This window comes from Quercus lobata, chromosome 3 (genome assembly GCF_001633185.2).
Source record: "Quercus lobata isolate SW786 chromosome 3, ValleyOak3.0 Primary Assembly, whole genome shotgun sequence".
NCBI classification, from domain to species: Eukaryota; Viridiplantae; Streptophyta; class Magnoliopsida; order Fagales; family Fagaceae; genus Quercus; species Quercus lobata.
In genome coordinates, this window is record NC_044906.1 from 32,556,171 (window position 1) to 32,575,289 (window position 19,119).

General features: G+C 33.6%; 1 protein-coding gene across 1 annotated transcript in view; it reads right to left on the minus strand.

Moving 5' to 3' along the window:
* Positions 1-15,986, minus strand: part of LOC115981950 (disease resistance protein At4g27190-like) — a 31,317-nt gene extending 15,331 nt beyond the window's left edge. Inside the window, exons 1-3 of the mRNA XM_031104397.1 lie at positions 15,810-15,986; positions 15,522-15,599; positions 444-3,288 (exon numbers count right to left, since the gene is read on the minus strand). Coding sequence (XP_030960257.1) covers positions 444-3,188 — 2,745 coding nt within the window. The 5' untranslated portion in view covers positions 3,189-3,288; positions 15,522-15,599; positions 15,810-15,986. The remainder of the gene's footprint in view (positions 1-443; positions 3,289-15,521; positions 15,600-15,809) is intronic.
* Between the last annotated feature and the right edge of the window lie 3,133 nt (positions 15,987-19,119).

The window sequence follows — 19,119 nt, forward strand, 5'->3', positions numbered from 1 at the left end:
GAAAAATGTTTCATTCCAAGCTGTAGTAGAAAATCAAAAGACAATTCTAGTATTAGTATTATACTAAATTTAAACTATTTTTTAGAAAATTTTGCAAGTGTAAAAAGTATATAAAGATGTATCAAAGTCATAATATATTAGATAGATAATCAATTTAAAATACAGAATACATAAACTAATTATATAAGCATGTTCTACTAATAATATAGATAATCAATTTGTGTTTTATCTCGATTAGAGAATTTGGTTATTCTTCCGTAAAACTCTTGTTCATTGACCTTTTCTTGTAATAATACTACTGATCATTTGGTGCAGTTTTCAAAAAGAAAATGTTTCTTGATATCGACAATACATAGTCTTATCTTTTTTTTTTTTTTTTTTTAGGTTGTGGAAGACTTATCAACATTTAAAGAGTAAAATTTAAAATTAAATCTTAATCATACCTTCCCGTTGAAAAGTACATGAGAATTGACAATAGAAAGGAAGCCTATTAACTTGAATAACTTCCTTAATTTCAGAGAATGGAGATTTGCAAACATAATGCTGTCGTCACTATTGACCTCAATTTCTTCTTCTCTTTCTATCGCAACTATTGCACTCATTATCTTGCAATCTTCTATATTCATTTCCAGCAGGTGTGAAAAGCATCCAACCATAGATGAGGAGAAGACAAATTCCAACTTACGACAGTTGCTCACTTTTACCACTCTCAAGTTACAAAAAGACTCTGTTGGAAGTCGCGTGTAGCTTATCCGTTCCAAATTGTTCACATACAATAGATTAATTGATTCCAAGATAGGAAAGACTCCTCGAACTCCCATAGACTTGATAATATACTGAATCTCATCATTTTCCTCGACCTTGAGATGCTTCAAACATGGAAAACCTTCCGAATCTAATTCGTATAGAATATTTTTAACACCCTTCATTTTACCCAAAAAGAGAGATTCACATTTCCTCAATAATACTTTATACCCATAGTCCGATTCCAAGATTATATTGAGCTTTAAAATTCGTGGAGTTTCCGAAGTTTCATTCCGGAGCCAAGCACTGCCTATGGCTATTCTATAGCTTTCCAACCTTTCAAAAACCATGGCTTTTGGAAGAATCTTTGCATTCTTAATACATATATGTAACTTGGTCAAGTGAGACAAATGATCCAACTCTGAGAACATTGCATTAATTTTTTCTGTGCTTTGTACTTCCACCTCCCATTCAACATCATCTGGCAAATATAATTCTTCTAACCTCTTCAGATTAGATAACACATTGGGTGGAATAAATTTAAGTTTGGAACATCCTCTCAAATCTAGTAACTGAAGGTGAGTCAGCTGCCCTATCTCTTTTGGTAACCGTTCAGTATCATACGAGGAAAGGCTAAGAGCTTTCAAATTCTTCAGTTCTCCAATTATGATTGCATTCTGTACCTCACCCTCTAAACACAATGTTTGGAGGTTTTCAAGGGAGGAAAGTGATGAAGGAAGTACTCCAGACCAGGTTCTAGATAACTTCAACACCTTGAGATCCTTTAACCCTCCAAAAAATGAATCTGGAATACGGAAATCAACTCTTTGGTAGAACAACAAAAGTAACTCAAGCTTTGAACATTCAAACTGATTAGGAAGGTCTAAATCACCATTAATGTAAGGCAACGAAATTGCAACTGTATCTTTACGTTTAGACCGAGTTTGCAATTCATTAACAGTTCTTATAGTATACATATGCCTCTCTTCAGCTGCAATATTAATGACGACGTCACGAATTACGTCATGCATTTTGACTCTTCCATTATAATTACCATCCAACAACAAGCTAGAACCTTTGAGTCTTTCAACCAATGAGTGCACCCTACATCTCGCACCCTCTATTGTATCCACGTTATCAAACAAGCCCAAACCCACTCCATATCTCAACAAGTCTTCTACTTTTATGTCGTAATCCTCTCCATGTAGACTACAAAGCAACAATAATGACTTTGCTTCATTACTTTGTAAAAACTCATAACTCATCTTTATACTTTTGTACACCTTCTCATTCATTCCCTCGATCTCTCTTGGGCTAGACATCTTCAATTGATTGAGGAAATCTTTCCAAATACGTGGGTTTTTCTTATTTTTTAATGCATTTGCAACTGTTGTAATGGCAATTGGTAATCCAGCACATTCTTCGACAATTTGAAGCATAGTTAGTTTAATTTCAGAGGTTTTAGCTAAATCACCAACTATCTTCTCAAATAAGTTTCTCGCTTCATCGTTTAAGAAAACTTTGACTTCAAACTGCTTTTGGGTATCCATATCATTGCATACTACATTATAAAATCCGGACGTCAACAATAACTTGCACCCCTTATTATCATCTCCACAGGAAAAAATCCCAAGAGCTTCCAAGTCCAGGTACTTCCAAATGTCATCCAAAATTATAAGGACCCTATTCTCTTGTTTCAATCGCTTACGTAGTTGATCTCTTCTTACTAGTTCACTCTCCACATCAAGTTTTAGATCTAATTGCTCCGCAATTTCCCTTTGAATCCTTTTCAAGTCTGGATCATTGGATACAACTAAAAAAAGGTACTTGTCAAACAACTTGTCTTTCTCAGCTTGTTTTAGAACTTCTTTGACTAGCATGGTTTTCCCAACACCTCCCATACCGTGAATTCCAATCCTAGTGATATCAGGATCTTTTAGTGCCTCTAGAACTCCAGTTATTGTTGGCTTTCTTGATTCAAAGGCCTCATACCCTCTATTTGATGTCACGGTCTCTACCACTTGTGTAGACTCACGATAGCCAACGCCATTGATCTTTGATATCTCATCCTTCAAATTCTTGGCTTCCGATGCTGCCTTGTCTGCCCTCTTGCTCACTTGATAACGGAACATCATATTAAGATACCATCCCTTGTTATCATCTTCAAGGATTTTCTCTGCCCCTGCTATTATATCATCAGATTCGGTAAGCCGTCTCTCAACATCAGCTTCAATTTTCATTAGATTCCTTATAGCAGTATCAACATCATGTTGCAGTCTATCTCTGGCCCGTCGCAGCTCCTCAACTTGGGTTTTGAGATTATCAACGGTAGTTTTGTAGCGAAACAGATAACCCAACAAACATCCAAGTGCTGCAAGCACACATCCAAGTGCTGCAAGCACCCAATCGAAAATTGTCTCCTCGATTTTGTCTAGAAAATTCATTCTCACAGCTGGTGGTTGTCTAGGAAGGGGAAGAAATCAATAACATACTTCTCTTCGGGTTTTCTACGTGGATGGTGGACCGTGATGCATTATGAGAATTCTGAAAAAGGGAAAGCATATATAATAAAAATAATAATAAAACAAAACAAAAACCAATCATTTTTTTTTTTTTTTTTTGAATCTATAAAATTCGTTTTTTTATTCTAGCAATCTTCTGGGGTTTATGGAATGTGGCAGGTTATGGTAAACTATGAAACAATGGATTATTTCCTATAAGTGTGGCGCACTTTTTCATTTGATAATTTGTTATTTCCATTTACGTTACACACTTTTACATGTGAGTTGTTACTTTTATGAACATCCTCATAGTTGTCAAAATGAGCATCTTTTTCTGCATTGGTATAAGATTTTTTTTATCAAAATAGTATATAATGGAGTAAATCATATGAACATTCCGTTAAATTGAAAATCATAAATTATGCAAACACATTTTGAAAGAAATTTGTAATAGACGTAGGATTTTTTTTTTTACCTTTCATGTTGAAACTGATCACAACCAAATATGAAGAACAAATATGAACAAATATAAACAAAAATGAAATTTTTTGAAAAAAAGATTAACTTCAATCCCAAAGAAGATTTTTTTTTTTTTTTTGGTTGAATAACAGAAGAATAACTGTGATGGAAAGAAAATATGAATGAACAATCGACATATAGATGAAACGAATGAGAAAAGCTTTTGTTTATATAGGTAACACAAAAGTTGTAAAGTGTTGGCCAATTTTGTGACTAACGGATGTAATCAAATATCATGATTAGGTCATTCCTTGTTAAAGTCTGCCACAAACTACCATGAAGATGCTAAAAGAATTGATTTAAGGAGAATTTCGCTTGAGCAAAAGTGGATCTTGTTCGAGCAAAAAACAGTAGTCTCGCTAAAACAAAAGTGAGTTTCGTTCAAAACAAAAAATAATTCAACTCGAGACTTTGCTTGTCCACGCTCAAGGCTTGCTCAAGCAAGTTGTCAAACTTTGTTTTCTTATTCCTATTTGAACCAGGATTTTTGCTTTGTCTTTTACCCTACATTTTGCACCTATACAAACCATGCTTTGTACGATTTTCCTTGAAGAAAAAGGCTACCAGGCTCTATGCTATTTTGAGAATACCTAATGCTTAAACTGAAAACCTTATTCTTTGTTCGTCTCGTGCTTAAACTGATATTTATAGAGTTTTGGCAATAATAAATAAAATTTTAAGTCTTGTTGAGTCTATGCTGTGTATTTTCAAGTCCAAGAAGAATACTCAATATCTGTTGATGAAATGGAAGTTTCTAGAATCTCAACACCAAACTCAACACTCCTCAATCACTACAAAAAAAGAGGGCTATAGCTGCATTTGCAAAACGCAGCTATAGCCTATAAAAAACGCAGCTATAGGCTATAGCTGCGTTTTTATAGCTGCGTTTCCAAACACAGCCTATGCAGCGAGGCCATAGCCCCCTGCGGGGACCTAGAGCTGCGTTTCTAAAAACGCAGCCTAAACCGGGTCTATAGCTGCGTTTTCTACACCCTATGGCTGCGTTTTTACACAACCCATAAGCTGAGACCTATAGCTGCGTTTTTATAAAAAACGCGGCTATAGACCTGCTTTGGGCTGCGTTTTTAGAAACACGGCTACAGCCTCCCATAGATTTTTGCCTATAGCTGCGTTTTTTTGTAGAAAACGCAGCTATAGTTTTTTTTTTTTTCCAACCCAATCCCAATATTGCCTAATCACAATACTTTCATTGCCATTTTTTGCTCCTCAGTATCATCTTCCTTTGCAAACATAACTCATTTTATAAACAATGAGTCACAAACATTATTGTCCTCATTCTGAATTTAAATTCCTAAGAAAATAAAACATCAACTGAGCTCGAGTTAGAGTTAGGAGTGTGGCGTGTGTGTGTGTATGGTGCTCCAGGTAGGTAACCATGGCTGAAGTTGTTTTTGTCATTTCCACTTTAACAAAATCTCTCCTATGTTTTTTCTTAAGTTAATTGGAAGTTTGGTGATCCCTATTATGATCAGACCCAATAACAATAATTTATACGTTATAACATTAAATAAAATGCATCACATACTAACCAGGCATTTTGACGTTTAAATCTTCAGAAAGCTAATCAATAGAAGTGTTTGCATCCACATCGAAGTGTTTGCATCCACATCAAACACTCCCTCAGTTCCACCATATTCATTAAGGACAACAGCCATGTGAACTTTCCTGATTTGGAACTCTCTAAGAAGATTCCAGACTGACATCGAATCTGCAAAACCAATAAATATGATATAATACACTAAAACTTTATAGCTTAGACACACACACACACATCAAAATAATGTTGACAGTCTGTTAAAATTGTGGTGCACACCAATAAATACTAATAACTGAATTAAACTAACTGAAATGAAGAGCCACACAACTGTCAACTAAACAGAATATTAATGCAAAATTTTGACCCATGGAACAGGACAGTCAAAAGTTTGATCAACAAATCAGACAATTCATGCAAAATGTAAAAGAATGGAAATTCAAGTGACGTAGCAACTATTTGGTTGATTTTTAAGATGCTTTCATTAGAGGGTGTGCAATCCTTGGCTGTTGAGTACAAGTTCTAGCCAACGCTAAAGGGTTCCCCACCCCCAAAAAATAAAATAAAAATTGAGGCTTATTTGAGTCAATTAACTTTTGGATAAGTTGGCATCTATAGCATAAAATTCCAAAGAGGTGGCACCGCCCTATTGCACCAAAAGATCTGAAAGAAGTAGGGAAACACCTTAAAGTATTTGAGTAAGATAAATAAAACATCTTACTTTTCAGGTTTGTGTTGGTTAAACTTTGGGGGAAAGTTACATGTTCTACCTAATTCACCAAAAAAATAAAAGTAAAAAAAGACTGGTGGATTTTTTTTATTGATCTTGAGTTTGTTGATAATTTTTGAAGACCCCAACTATGTATAAAAATCAGTTGTTTGCCTTAAGCGTAACTAATTTAAGAATTCAATAAAAACAATCATCAAGAGCGGATGCCATATATTAAAACTATCTCTTTAAAAAAAAAAATCAACAAATCCATGCCTCATTGCTCAACCACCTTGACTCTAGTCAAAGCACTTGATAAGCTTGGTGACAATATTATCCCACACAATGCATTGCCATAGCATGTTGTTTATCTTTATACTTAAACAGAATTTTGAGGTGCTCTAATATTTTTTGTAGTGTTTTGATGGTCTTCTATTGAGATTTGCTTATGCTATTGTTTTATTGACCAAGAATATCATGTCATATAAGGCTTCTATCCACCTTTATTCAGTTTTTTTTCACTATACTGAGCATATGATTCTCACCCCAAGTTGACATAAAAATTAGAGCTTACTAGGCACAAAGTATGCAGGTTTGTGAGCCATATCTCCAACAGTAGTACATATAGACAATGCTGTAACACACAAACACGATATCGAAAAAAGAATTTGAGACACTCTAATAAGGAATTGATGATGCACCTAAAATAATACATATAAAACTTGGTTATCATACTTCTCTTATTAGTACAAATGAAAGCCATTCATAATACACTTAAGAAAAAGATGGCAGAGTGGACCTAAGAACATATGCAGCGAGAGCAAAACAACAATAGTTTGACAATAGATAGGGCTCTACTTGTGTGAGGTTTGAAAAAATTGGTAAGCAAATAGTGTTATGATGTTATCTGACTCCAAACTTTGAACATTAAAAATCATCATTTGGATAAAAAGTACTTGTCATTACATCAAAATCCAATCCTATTTGTTTCTTATCACACAAAAACCATAAATTAAAATCAACGAAATTATATAAAATCTAAAGCATATTACATAAACAATTTGATACTTTAGCCTCTTATTCTGACATTTAAACAAGCACCCTCTACATAAATTCATACACCAAACTAAACAACGGGCAAATACTTAACACAATCCAAACCATATAGCTCATTTGAAAATAATGAGGATATCACCCTAATGTACACACTATATGATAAATTTAAATCCTCAACTAAATCATTGTAAAGATCCATTTTTTTAATACAGATCTTGAATAACAAAAACCAAGTTCGATACTTGAAAACACATACATGTCTTTATAGCTGAGATAAACAGATCATATTGTATAAAAATCCAAACTTTTTATTATTTTGTAGAACCAAACCTTGTAAAAGGCACCAAAGCCCTCCTCCTTAAGCATGTTCCTCGCTACCGAGCCTGTTGATCCCTGACCCAATTGAATCCTCACCTATACCAATCCAAAAACGAGAAACAATAATAAACCCAACATAAATTAGTACCCATTAAACCATACTACACAATTTAGCAAATCAAAAAAATACCTTTAAATCACACAGATCTAAATCCCATCGGAGAAAACAAATATGCAGCACAAAAAGATCAAATTTTTCCTGAAGGGTGTCAATGAAAACAGGGAAACAGAAACATGGGTATTGAGAGAGAGGATCTATGAGAGAGAGAGAGAGAGAGAGAGAGAGCTTACCGATTGACGAGGGAGGCTAAAAGGCGTGAGGCTTGTGGGTTGGTTGAGTGCACGGCGGCGAGAGGTTGTGCGGGCACGGCGGCCAGATTAGAGATCGGGGAGCTAGGTTGAGAGAGCTGAGAGTGATTTTTCAAGGGTTTCGGGTCAATTGTGCTGAGATTTAGGGGTTTTTTTTTTTTTTTTTTTAATTTTATAGCAATCCTAGAGCTGCGTTTGATTAAACGCAGCTTAAACATATCTGGAGCTGCGTTTAACCAAACGCAGCTCTATACATTTATAGAGCTGCGTTTAATCAAACGCAGTTCCAGACAGCTCTCTATACATTTATATAAAGCTGCGTTTGATTAAACGCAGCTCCAGACGTTTTTAAGCTGCGTTTAATAAAACGCAGCTCTATATCAGTTTAAGCTGCGTTTGTTAAACGCAGCTTTAGGAAATATTAAAAAAAAATTTCCTGGATGGGTCTAGAGCTGCGTTTTCTTAGTAAATGCAGCTATACGTCCAATGGTGGAGTTGCGTTTTTGTAAAACGCAGCTCAAACAGTATCCTGAAGCTGCGTTTTTAAAAAACGTAGCTCAAACAGTATATTGAAGCTGCGTTTTTAAAAAACGCAGCTCCAAAACGCAGCTCCAAAGCGCGTTTTTTGTAGTGAATGAATCAAGATAGGTTCAACAGAAGTCAATCGATAGAGAATCCAGAAATTAGTTTTTGCTATGACATAATTTTAAGGTGCCTTTTAGTAACCCTAATTTGAGAGCCCATATAAAAGCCTATTATGCATGAATCTTCATAAGATTGTAGAGGTAAGTACCCTAAAGCTTCAGAGATAAAACCCTAGCCTCTGCCCATCTAACTTGTGAGTTCAAAAGTAAATAGAGAATCGTCTTCCATGGTATTGTTATTGTTACCATACAAATCGAGGTTGAAGTCATAGAGTCATCCCAATGTTACTGCTAGATCAAATTTTCAAGGTGGCTATTGGAGTCAAGAGCAGGAAGTTCATGAGAAGGAATTCAAAATAGAAGAGTCCAACTGAATTTAAGCTACGTATGATCACATGAGTAAGTCACTAATAGAGGTAGCAATTTGGAACGTGCATAGGTTTCAATTGTAAGAATTTTGATTCTATTAGTGAATTTGTTCTTGTGGTTTAGGAACTTGGTAGTGGTTTTCTCTTGGACTGTTTTTCCTTCAGTTTTTCACTTTGTCACCGTACTGTTGCATTCTTTATTAACCACTCTACTACTTTAATTGGTGACTCATTAAATTTATGGTAATTAAATGGTAATAATTGAATTATATAATTGGTTAAATTGTCAAGCTGATTAATCATGTTGTAAAATCAACAATGGGATCTAAATTTTCTAACACTTCCAAAGTGAGATTCACTATAGAAAAATTTTCAAGAAGGTTCCTTTGAATGCCGAAGTGTCTGATTCTTTTGAATGGAGAGTTCATGGAGAAAATTCGATTAGAGAGGTTTTGGGGCTATTGTGGTAAGAATGCAAGCGGGAAATTTATAGATATTATAGCAGAAAGTCTAGTTGTACAAAGATTTAGTAAGTATAATATTGTAACTAATTTTCCTGTAGTGATTTTTCTACGGGATTGGGTCCTTGAAGTGAGTTTTCCATTGAAGAAATTCTTCTTAGGTTGTCCACCTTGTTACCAAATCTTGTGTCTTGGGTTGTTTTCTTTTAGTATGTTGCTTTTAGATTAAGTACTTGAGTACTATGGTTGGTTTGTTTATTTGTATTGAATACTAGTACTTTAAAACCAGTTTGATTGATCAACAAATCTATAAATTCTAATGTAAAAACATAAGAGTATTAACAAGTTTTTTGAGTAGTATTAGCACATGGGTACACTCTATGAGGGTTTAGTTTCCTGAGTTTGATCCTTGATCCCCGTTGGCATGAATATCCTTATGTTTTTACAAGAGTATTCCTTAATTATTCCAATGCCTATTGGAGGGTTTGTATAAGAGTATTCCTTAATTATCAAAATAATGAGAATATGACATTTGTTGCAATGAAATATAGAGAATTTCTCAAAGTTAGGAAGGTTAAGTAGAAGAACAAACCCCTAGACCTACTAGACAACCCAATAATGAAGCAATTGTAGACACCTCATTTGGCACTAGCTAATAATCTTTAGTCGCCAGCCCCAATGAGGAGCTTGATATATGTCAACTAAGGATAATTAAAGTATTCAAAATAGTCCATAGGTAATCACAAAAAACAAGAATGATGCTAAAAAGGACTTTGCCTCACACTTATACCAATATTTGTTGCCCCAAAGTGAAATTTTTTAATGAGGATTTTTTCCATTAGAAATTATACATTCAGGACTTCAAAATGAACACAAATGTTGCATAATTTGGATTTACAATGAGTAAGTATTGGCCGTTTCAAGTTGCGCAGATGTACTATTAGGAAATTAGGGTTCTAGGCGAAGCTGAATACGTAAGCTCAAAGTTACGTATGCAAGATCAGAGCCGTGTTTGCAGCTTCACCTCAGCAGTCTTAGAGTTCCATATATAGGCCCTAAAATGCATAAATCTTGGTGGGGGTGCTCCCAAACCTCTAGGGAGCTCTACAACCCTTTAAATGGTCTTTAAAATCCTAGTTTTCACGTATAAATATCCACCTTATGCCTTAATTACAAATCACTTAAATAGAGAATTTATTTCTGCAATCATAAACTAAAATTTTGTTGTATGCACTCAGATGTCAATTAAAATCTTCAAATTAGATCCATAAGCAAGGTAATTTTCTATTTCGTGATTTTCTACTTTGTTAGGAACAATCTAAATGATTCAAATTTTGATGTTAGATTAAGTATTCTTATTTGATTTGGTTGATGTCATGATCTTAGTTTCCTAATGTTAATTTGACCATGATCTAGTTTTTGTTTATCTTTTAGTGTTATATTCATATTCATTATGAAATTATGTATTTAAATTTTGGGGTGAGATAAATATAGAAATCTAAAATTCTAGTTTTTGTGTAAGGATGCATAGGTATCATTAAGACCACGTACACAAGATTCCAATCCCAACACATGAGATCGAGTATGCGTACACAACTCAAATCCAAATTAGGTAAAATTTAAAAAAATATATATATATATATATTTCAAAATTTTTTAAAAGCTTTTTCATTTTCCACTATTTTTTTTAGGAAACAAACATAGAAATATGCACACTAAAACCTAGAAATTCAAACCCGCAAAAAGCAAAACAACAAAATTAAGAAAATTTCAATGGCCTGAATAAAATTATAAAACCTATTTGTTTGCCTTTTGTGCAAATGAGATGGGCTTGAAATGAGTAGCAGTACCTATTTGAGCAAATAAACGTTAGTTTATTACTTTATTTGTGCGTTAGTACTAGATAAACTCTCTCTAAGCCACAAAGATCGGCACAAGCAAGCATGTCACATAAACTCTCTCTCTCTCTCTCTCTCTCTCTCTCTCTCTCTCTCTCTCTCTCTCTCTCTCTCTCTCTCTCTCTCTCTCTCTCTCTCTCTCTCTCTCTCTCTCTCTCTCTCTCTCTCTCTCTCTCTCTCTCTCTCAAAAACCCTAAAAACGATGGGCGGCAATGGGATTTGATAATTTTGCTTATGTTTGAGAAAATGGGAGGGGTTTGTCTTTTCTGTAAGTATTTTGACCCGATCTTCATCAATGATTTACTCTCTCTCTCTCTCAAACAATTCTACCGATTTGGGTTTTTTGTGTGTGTTTTTTTTCCAAGAAAATTTATAGGCTTCAAGGTTAAGGTTTGTTTTGCTAGAGATCGGTTTTGCAGGAGATCCAAGTTTGAGAAATCGTAGCTGCAACTGCAACCTCACCCATCCAGGTTTGAAACATTTTGCATGTTTTTGCTATTTATTTTTGCAAGTTTGTTTTCAAAAAAAAAAAAAAAGAAAAAAAGAAAAAAGAAAAAAAAAGAATGAAACCAAAAAAAATATATTGATATTTTAATTTTCAAGCCAACCAAATATCTTCTTTAGGCTTTATTGGGAGTTATGGGAATGGAATGTATTTAAGTAAAGGAAACTAATGGAATGTAATGTATTTAATTTTATATAATTAGACTTTAATGTTTTTTTTCAAATGTTTTCTGACATGGCTTTTTTATTATTATTAAAATGTGGTGCCAAATAATTTTTTAATATTATTTTAATTGACACATCAGTTTCATGCCCGCTAGCAGTGCAATTCCATTATCACATAAATTATTTCTGTTTGTAAGATGACGATAAGAACTAAATTGAAAATGATTTTGAATTTTAGGAATCATAATAGGGACTCAAAAATTGTGGAGATCAATATGGAAAATTATCCAAAATATAGGAACCAAAAAATATATATATTTTTCCCTTAATTATAATATATTTCTTTTGTCAACATTGCTATGGTAGGGTTAGATTTAATTTATTTTTTGAATAAAATCTTTTTTTTTTATACATATATACAAGATAGAAATTCTACTCTAGTCTAATCTAAAGTGTATATGTATGTGAAGTTTCTTCCTGTAAACTTGAACCTCGACCCATGTCCCCCACAAACACTTATACTTGTGGAGTGACCATTGTACCAAAGGTATGCGGTGGTCTAAAATCTTTCTTTTAATGTACAACTTGATTTTTGGCAATTCTATATTTAATGATTGATTTGAGTTCATTCTATTTTTCTTTTATAAGTTTAAAGATAATTCTCTTTTTCATGATGTGTTGTTAATATGTTTACTTATGTGTTTTGTTTCGTGCAATATGTGCGATACTGTGATTAGGGTTAGTAATTATGGCTCTTATAATAATATTCTTAATTAAATATGGCCTATCATCACGATAAGTGTAGGCTGGCACATGGGCCAAGCGGTCTTAAGTGCCAAACATCTTCTCCAGTCGTATTCTAAATCCTGACCCAATTTTTGGAGCATATACCAATACAAGAGGGGCCCAGTTTGATTTCTGAACCTAAACCAAGTGATGATACTCCACCCTCTGCTTCTTAGGTCCACTCGACTTAGTGTTTACTCCTAAGGAAAAATTGTGGTCTTAGGATGGTGCACTCGAAGCAACAATAAAAGTTAGACTACGACGTGTTGTTATGCCATAATAAAATAAGTACTTTATAAACGGAGCCCAACCCATTTTATTTTCTTTTTCACACTCACATATTTTATACCCCATGTAATCTTGGATGGAGGTGAGTGAGGGACCTAAACTCCACTAGAGCTTTAACTTTTTGTAACTCACCCCCACCAATTCACAGCATGTGCCATTGCTCGTAATGGATTCTAAGTACGACAACGAGTTGACCTTTCAATCTGTTAAGAGTCCATTTAGGCTTAGGTTGGAGAATGAGCTCCCTAGTTGTGAATAACCATTTCAAGAAGGAAGAAAATGAGACTCAATTAGGTGTTAACCTTACCCACACGTCAATATGCTTAGAACCTACACATGTAGGACTAAATCAATTGTATGTGAGTTTGCATGTTTGCATTATTTGTTGGGCCTACAAGATAAGTCAACCTCTAAAAAATTCTTTTTAAGTTTCCAAATTTTTCCCAAAAAAAGAATAATTTTCCAAAATATTTTTTTTCTAAATTTTTTTTTGAAGTTTTCAAAATCTTTATTTTTCAAATAAAAATTTCAAAGAAGTTTTCAAAAAGGAAAAAAAAAAGTGTAGCTTTCAAAAAAAATTTAACCTTTGGCAAGGTTTTCAATTAAAAAATTTCAAGTCTTTTGAATAAATTCTCAGAGTTTTTGAAATAGAAGAGGGAAAATAATGAGTATTTCTGCAAATAACTATTTCTAAAAATTCAAATAGAGTTTTTTCAAAAATAGTCTCGTCCAAAATAAAATTACAAAGAAGATTTCCAAGTGGAATTTTCAAAAAGGAAAAAAAAAAAACTTAGAAGTTTTTTAAGAAGTTATAAAGAATTTCTAGGGGTTGACTAATTCTATTGATCCAATTTGTTTGATGTTTTAAGCATTTCCATTGTTGTGTCCTAGAGCCTTAGGCCCACCATTAGCTTGTCTAAGGGCATTACGTCCATCATTATCTTAGGGCCTTAGGTTTATCATTATTGTTTGTTCTAGGGGAATTAAAGCCTAATCCTTGTCTACCTAGGCCTATCCTTGTTCTCTGTTTGGGCCTTGGGCTCATCCTTAGCATTGTCTTCGGGAAGTAAGTTCATCCTTAACTTATCTAGGCTTTGAGCTTTCCTTGTTTTTTGTTTGGGGCCTTAGACCCATGTCCATGTCTTCTAGGGTTGTTAATTTGTCATGTTCTTTGTCTAGACCCTAGGGCCACTCTAGGTTGTCTAAGGGCATGAGGCCCATATCTTTGTTAAGGTGTATTCATTATGGGTCCGTTTGGATTGAGCTTATTGTTACTGAAATTGAAAACTGAAAACTGAAAACACTGTAGCAAAATAATTTTTAAATGTGTGAAAAGTACTGTGGGACCCATTTTTAATATTTTTAATGTGTAAACAGTGCTGTTACAGTACGTGAACAGTACTGCTACAATGCATAAACAGTAATTTTTGTCTCTGCACAGTAAATTTACTGTTCATGCGCTGAAAAAAAAAAAAAAAAAAAAAAAAAAAAAAAAAAAAAAAAGGACAGAAACGCGGAAATGAAAACGTGAACGTTGGTTTCAGCTGAAACCAAACGCTCACTATATTTCTATCTTATTAGACGCATTTAGCCCAATTTCATCCTTCGTGTGTAAGTTGTAAACTTCTTCCTTCTTGGGTCTTAGGTCCATAGTATCTCTACTTAGAATTTAAGCCCACCAATTGTAGTGTCATCATGTTTCATCCTTTAGGACCTCATCTTTCTTGAGTCTTGGCTAAACCGTGAATTCTCATTCTAGGGGATGTGGTTAAATGGGAACTAAATTTGAATTTATTGTTTATAATATAATGAATTGGCTCTCATAAGGATAAATTTCTCTTGTACAAAACCCACCATCAAACCTAAAAAAGATATTTCACGACCCACTTGGTCCTGAACCTTAAATATTCTTAATGAACTTAATATACTTAAAAGGAACTCCTCTTTATTTTTCAAAACCCACCACATATCATATGCTTTCTCTAGATCAATGAAAACCATATGAAGGTCTTTGACCTCTATATTTTTCCATTTTGCTTCTAAGCAATCATTTAGGCTTACTATTTGATCCATAAACTTATTTTTATGCATAATTTTAAACTACAAAAACATCAATTTTAAATATTTGATTGATGAAAAACCTATTGAGTTTTGATCCTTGGAAATTTTGCTAGCATGGATGATATAAAAAGAAAATATAATCTAATGGTGAACTATTCAAATTCAAATCAAATAAAAAGATATTATGTAATGGACAGGTGGGTCTGGAACTTCTCCAACCAATCTAATTAATCAGTTTGGTTGTAGGTTGTGCAAAAAACCCAAACTTGTGGACACCCCAAACCACCTGCTACAACCAATATCAAATTTTAAGAAAAGTGAGAGCACAAGAACAAGGAAACAATCTACACTTTTTAAAGATACAATTCACTGAATCATCGCTTATTAGTTAGTATTACTATTAATTTTGAGAGATGATTCTCATAATGCCTTAGAAACAAGGATCACAATTCTTGCTTCCATTCTTCTTTTTTCATCTCAAAGCCTTTTTCTTTATGGGTGGTATAAAGAAAAGTATAGCAAGAATCAAATCAAGCAACAAATGAGAAAAAGTAAATATAGAAGGTCGTACATACCTTCTCTTTAGGATAACAAGTTATCAATGAAGTAGGAACAGGTTGTTTTCCACTACCTCCACTCGGACTGCTGAGCAACTGAACAAATGACGGTCAATTTGGTGAATAAACATGAAGGACGGAAAATTTCTAATTCTTTGGAGACCACATTTTACGAGGCAAAAGGCATTTCCCGTTGGATTTTTTTTTTTTCGAACTCCTTCCATCACACATAATAAATATAAATAAAAATCTCAAATCTAACAAAATTTTAAATAAATATAAATTTAGAAAAACCAAACAAAGTACCTCTCTCCTTCGTGCCACAAGTTTGCAAGTTCTTTTTCACATTTTCTGCACCCTCTTGACTTAGCAATGTGAAGAATTAGCCTTCAAAGTGAACAGTTGGAAGTGTCCAGCTCTTTCTTTTCTTTTCTTTTCTTGAGAGAAATGGAGCAAAAGAAAAACCAAACTGAAGAACAACTCTCAACTAAAATTAAGATGAAGCTTCTTTAAATATATATATATATATACAAGATGAAAAGGTTTTTTTCTTTTTGTGGGAATTATATAAGATGATAAGTAGTAAGAATGAAGAATTTGACTTAAAATTTTTTTTTTTAAGAAGTAGAGAAAAATAAAATGAGAGGAAGAAAACACAAAAACTGCAGCAATATCTTAATTCGTAATGTTTTCTTTCAGTAGGGATCACTTTTGTCAAATTTTGCCCTTTTCTAGATGCTGCACTTGAACTTTCTTGGTTACTGTTTTTGTCATTTTCTCCACTGAGTTGAGAAAGGGCATCCTTCAATTTATGCTTTACCACTTTCTTGGAGAATGTTTGGTAAAATTCTGATTGAATATTTGATCTTTCAATTAAAAATTGAGATTGTTCGCTGGGGAAGTTGTTGGCTATTGAATAAAATTGACTATTCTAGCAATTTTGAATGTATCCCACCATTTTACCATGAATTTCTCTTGAGACTAACATTTAATGGTGAATTTGGAATGATTACATAATTCCAATGGGGAATTCATGGGAGGGTAAAGTTCAAAAAAAGTTTGAAAAGAGATGGGATATTTTTGTAAATTGATGATAGATTAAATGAACCAGAGGCACATTTCTAAAAAGCCTCATTAATTTAAGATCCATGGACAAGGACAAGAATTTTTTGGATAGGGGCAAAAATGGTCCACCATTAAAGAAACTAATTAGGAAGAGGCATATTTTAGGCATTCTCATATTGAAATGGTAGAACCAAGAATGGCTCATTTCTATATTCTGAATATAAAACACTACGAACCATGCATCCTCAATTTTACTCCCAGAACTGTAAAATTGAGGGTCAACTTTGCTTGAAAATCTTTTTCTTTCTGGTGTCTCCCTAGAGGGATGGACTTAGCATTGTTTTGATTGTACACTTATGTGGGATATTTGAGTCTGGTCACTAGTCTCTAGGTTGTGGGTAATGATTTCAGAGTCTTTATCACTAAGCTGAGCTCATAATTTTTTTTTTTTTTTTTTTTTTTTTTTGAAATCGTTGGGAAAGAAATGCCAATTATTTGAGAGATATTTTTGGATAATTTTCTAATGATCAAATTTAGATTCAATTTTGGTTCTATCATGAAAAATGGGCGACGATAATAATGAGATCTGATGGGCTAGTCAAATCTGGATGACTGTTGCTGGTAAAAGGAAGATACATAAGATGGAGCTCTAGACACTTGGGAGGATAACACATTGATTCAAAAAAAAAAAAAAAACCAAACAAACAAACAAACAAACAGAGAGAGAGAGAGGATAACACACATTGGATGAGGAAGGTCTAGTTACTAGGGCAAAAGTTGATGGGTTGAGGAATATTTTCTAGCACTTGAAATCTATTTGAATAGGCCGCATTAAGATGCGTTGGACATGTCATAATTAAGATAGACGTAATGAGTTTATTTAGTAAAAATATGTCAAGCCTATAAATGAGTTTAGGCTTAACTTGTTGTATATCAAGTCTTATAACTCACGAGCTTGTTCAAGAAAAAAAAAATTTTTTCTTAAGCGTAGTTAGTTTATTAAACAAGCTTAAAACTTAGGCTTAAACTTGATTTATTTATAAACAAACAAATATAAACGAACTTTTTATTGAAACAAAAGTTACTTATGAACATGTTCATTTACAATCTAAACAGAGTCAATAAATTTTTTTTTTTAAACCAATTCAGATTTAGGATTCTCTCTCTCTCTCTCTCTCTCTCTCTCTCTCTCTCTCTCTCTCTCTCTCTCTCTCTCTCTCTCTCTCTCTCTCTCTCTCTCTCAAGTTAGATTTCTCTATTCTTTGTCATTCAATCATAGTTCTTTGTATTGTGGTTGTGCAATTTCATCTCCTTATTTGTATTTGTGTTCTTTGGATTTATGGTGTACTACTCTTTGGGCTTATAAATATGTTTTTCAGACTTTAGAGTTCAATGTTTGATCTCTATATTTAAGTTGAAATCGAAGCCAACTATTTTCTGCTCGAGCCTAATCCGACTCGACCCATGGTTATTTATAGTTCGCAGCAGGTCTAGAACTTCTCCATCCGATTTGATCAAGTTAGTTGCAGGTTGGGCACAAGCCTAACCTAAACCGACCTGTGGACACACCTGCCTACGTGATATGACCAATATCTTATTTTAAGAAAAGTGAGTGTGAAAGAACAAGAGACAGTCTACACTTATCAAAGATACAATTCATTAGAACATTGCTTATTACTTTTAATTTCAACATAGATGATTGTAGTAATGCTTTTCGAATAAGGATCAAGATTCTTGCTTCCATTCTCTTTTTTCGTCTTAAACCTTTTTCTTTATAGGAAGTATAGGTGGAAGAAAACCAAACAAGGTACCAATCATTTCAAGCAAAGTATAGCATGTTGGGAATATACACAAATTCCTAGATCTGAGATGTGCGAAAAATAAATAGAAAAATAACACACATACAAGGCAATCACACGAACACGGGAATTTACATGTTTTAGCAATTTGCTTACACTCACGGAATTGCAATATTTTCACTATTTTAAAGAAAAATACAAAATGTTGTAGTATAGTTTTTCACTTTCAAAATTACACAACCAACTCTAAAAAAATCTCTCCAATTAAAATCGTAACACTTTTATATCAGAATTGGATCTAAATCCGGAGCAAACACAAATTAAACTCCACATAGACCAATATAGTAAGAACAGAATAAAGCTAAAAATGAGAAAAAGAAATTATGAAAGGTCGTACGTACCTCAGATTATAATTTATCAATGAAGCAGGAACATGTTGTTTTCCGCTACCTCCACTCGGACTGCAGAGCAACTGAACAAAGGATGGTCAATTTGGTGAATGAGAATAAACGCGATGGGCAGAAAATATGTACTGTAACTTAGAGACTTTGTTAGGGTCCTAGCTCCTAGGAGACCACATTCCATTGCTTTTTTTTTTTTTTTTTTTTCCTCTCTCTCCTTCCATCACTCACGTAATAAATAAAAATAAAAATCCCTAAATCAAAGAAACTTTTAAATAAAGAAACTAAACAAAGTACCTCTCTCCTTCTTGCCACAAGTCTGCGAGTTGTGTTTTCACTTTTTCTGCACCC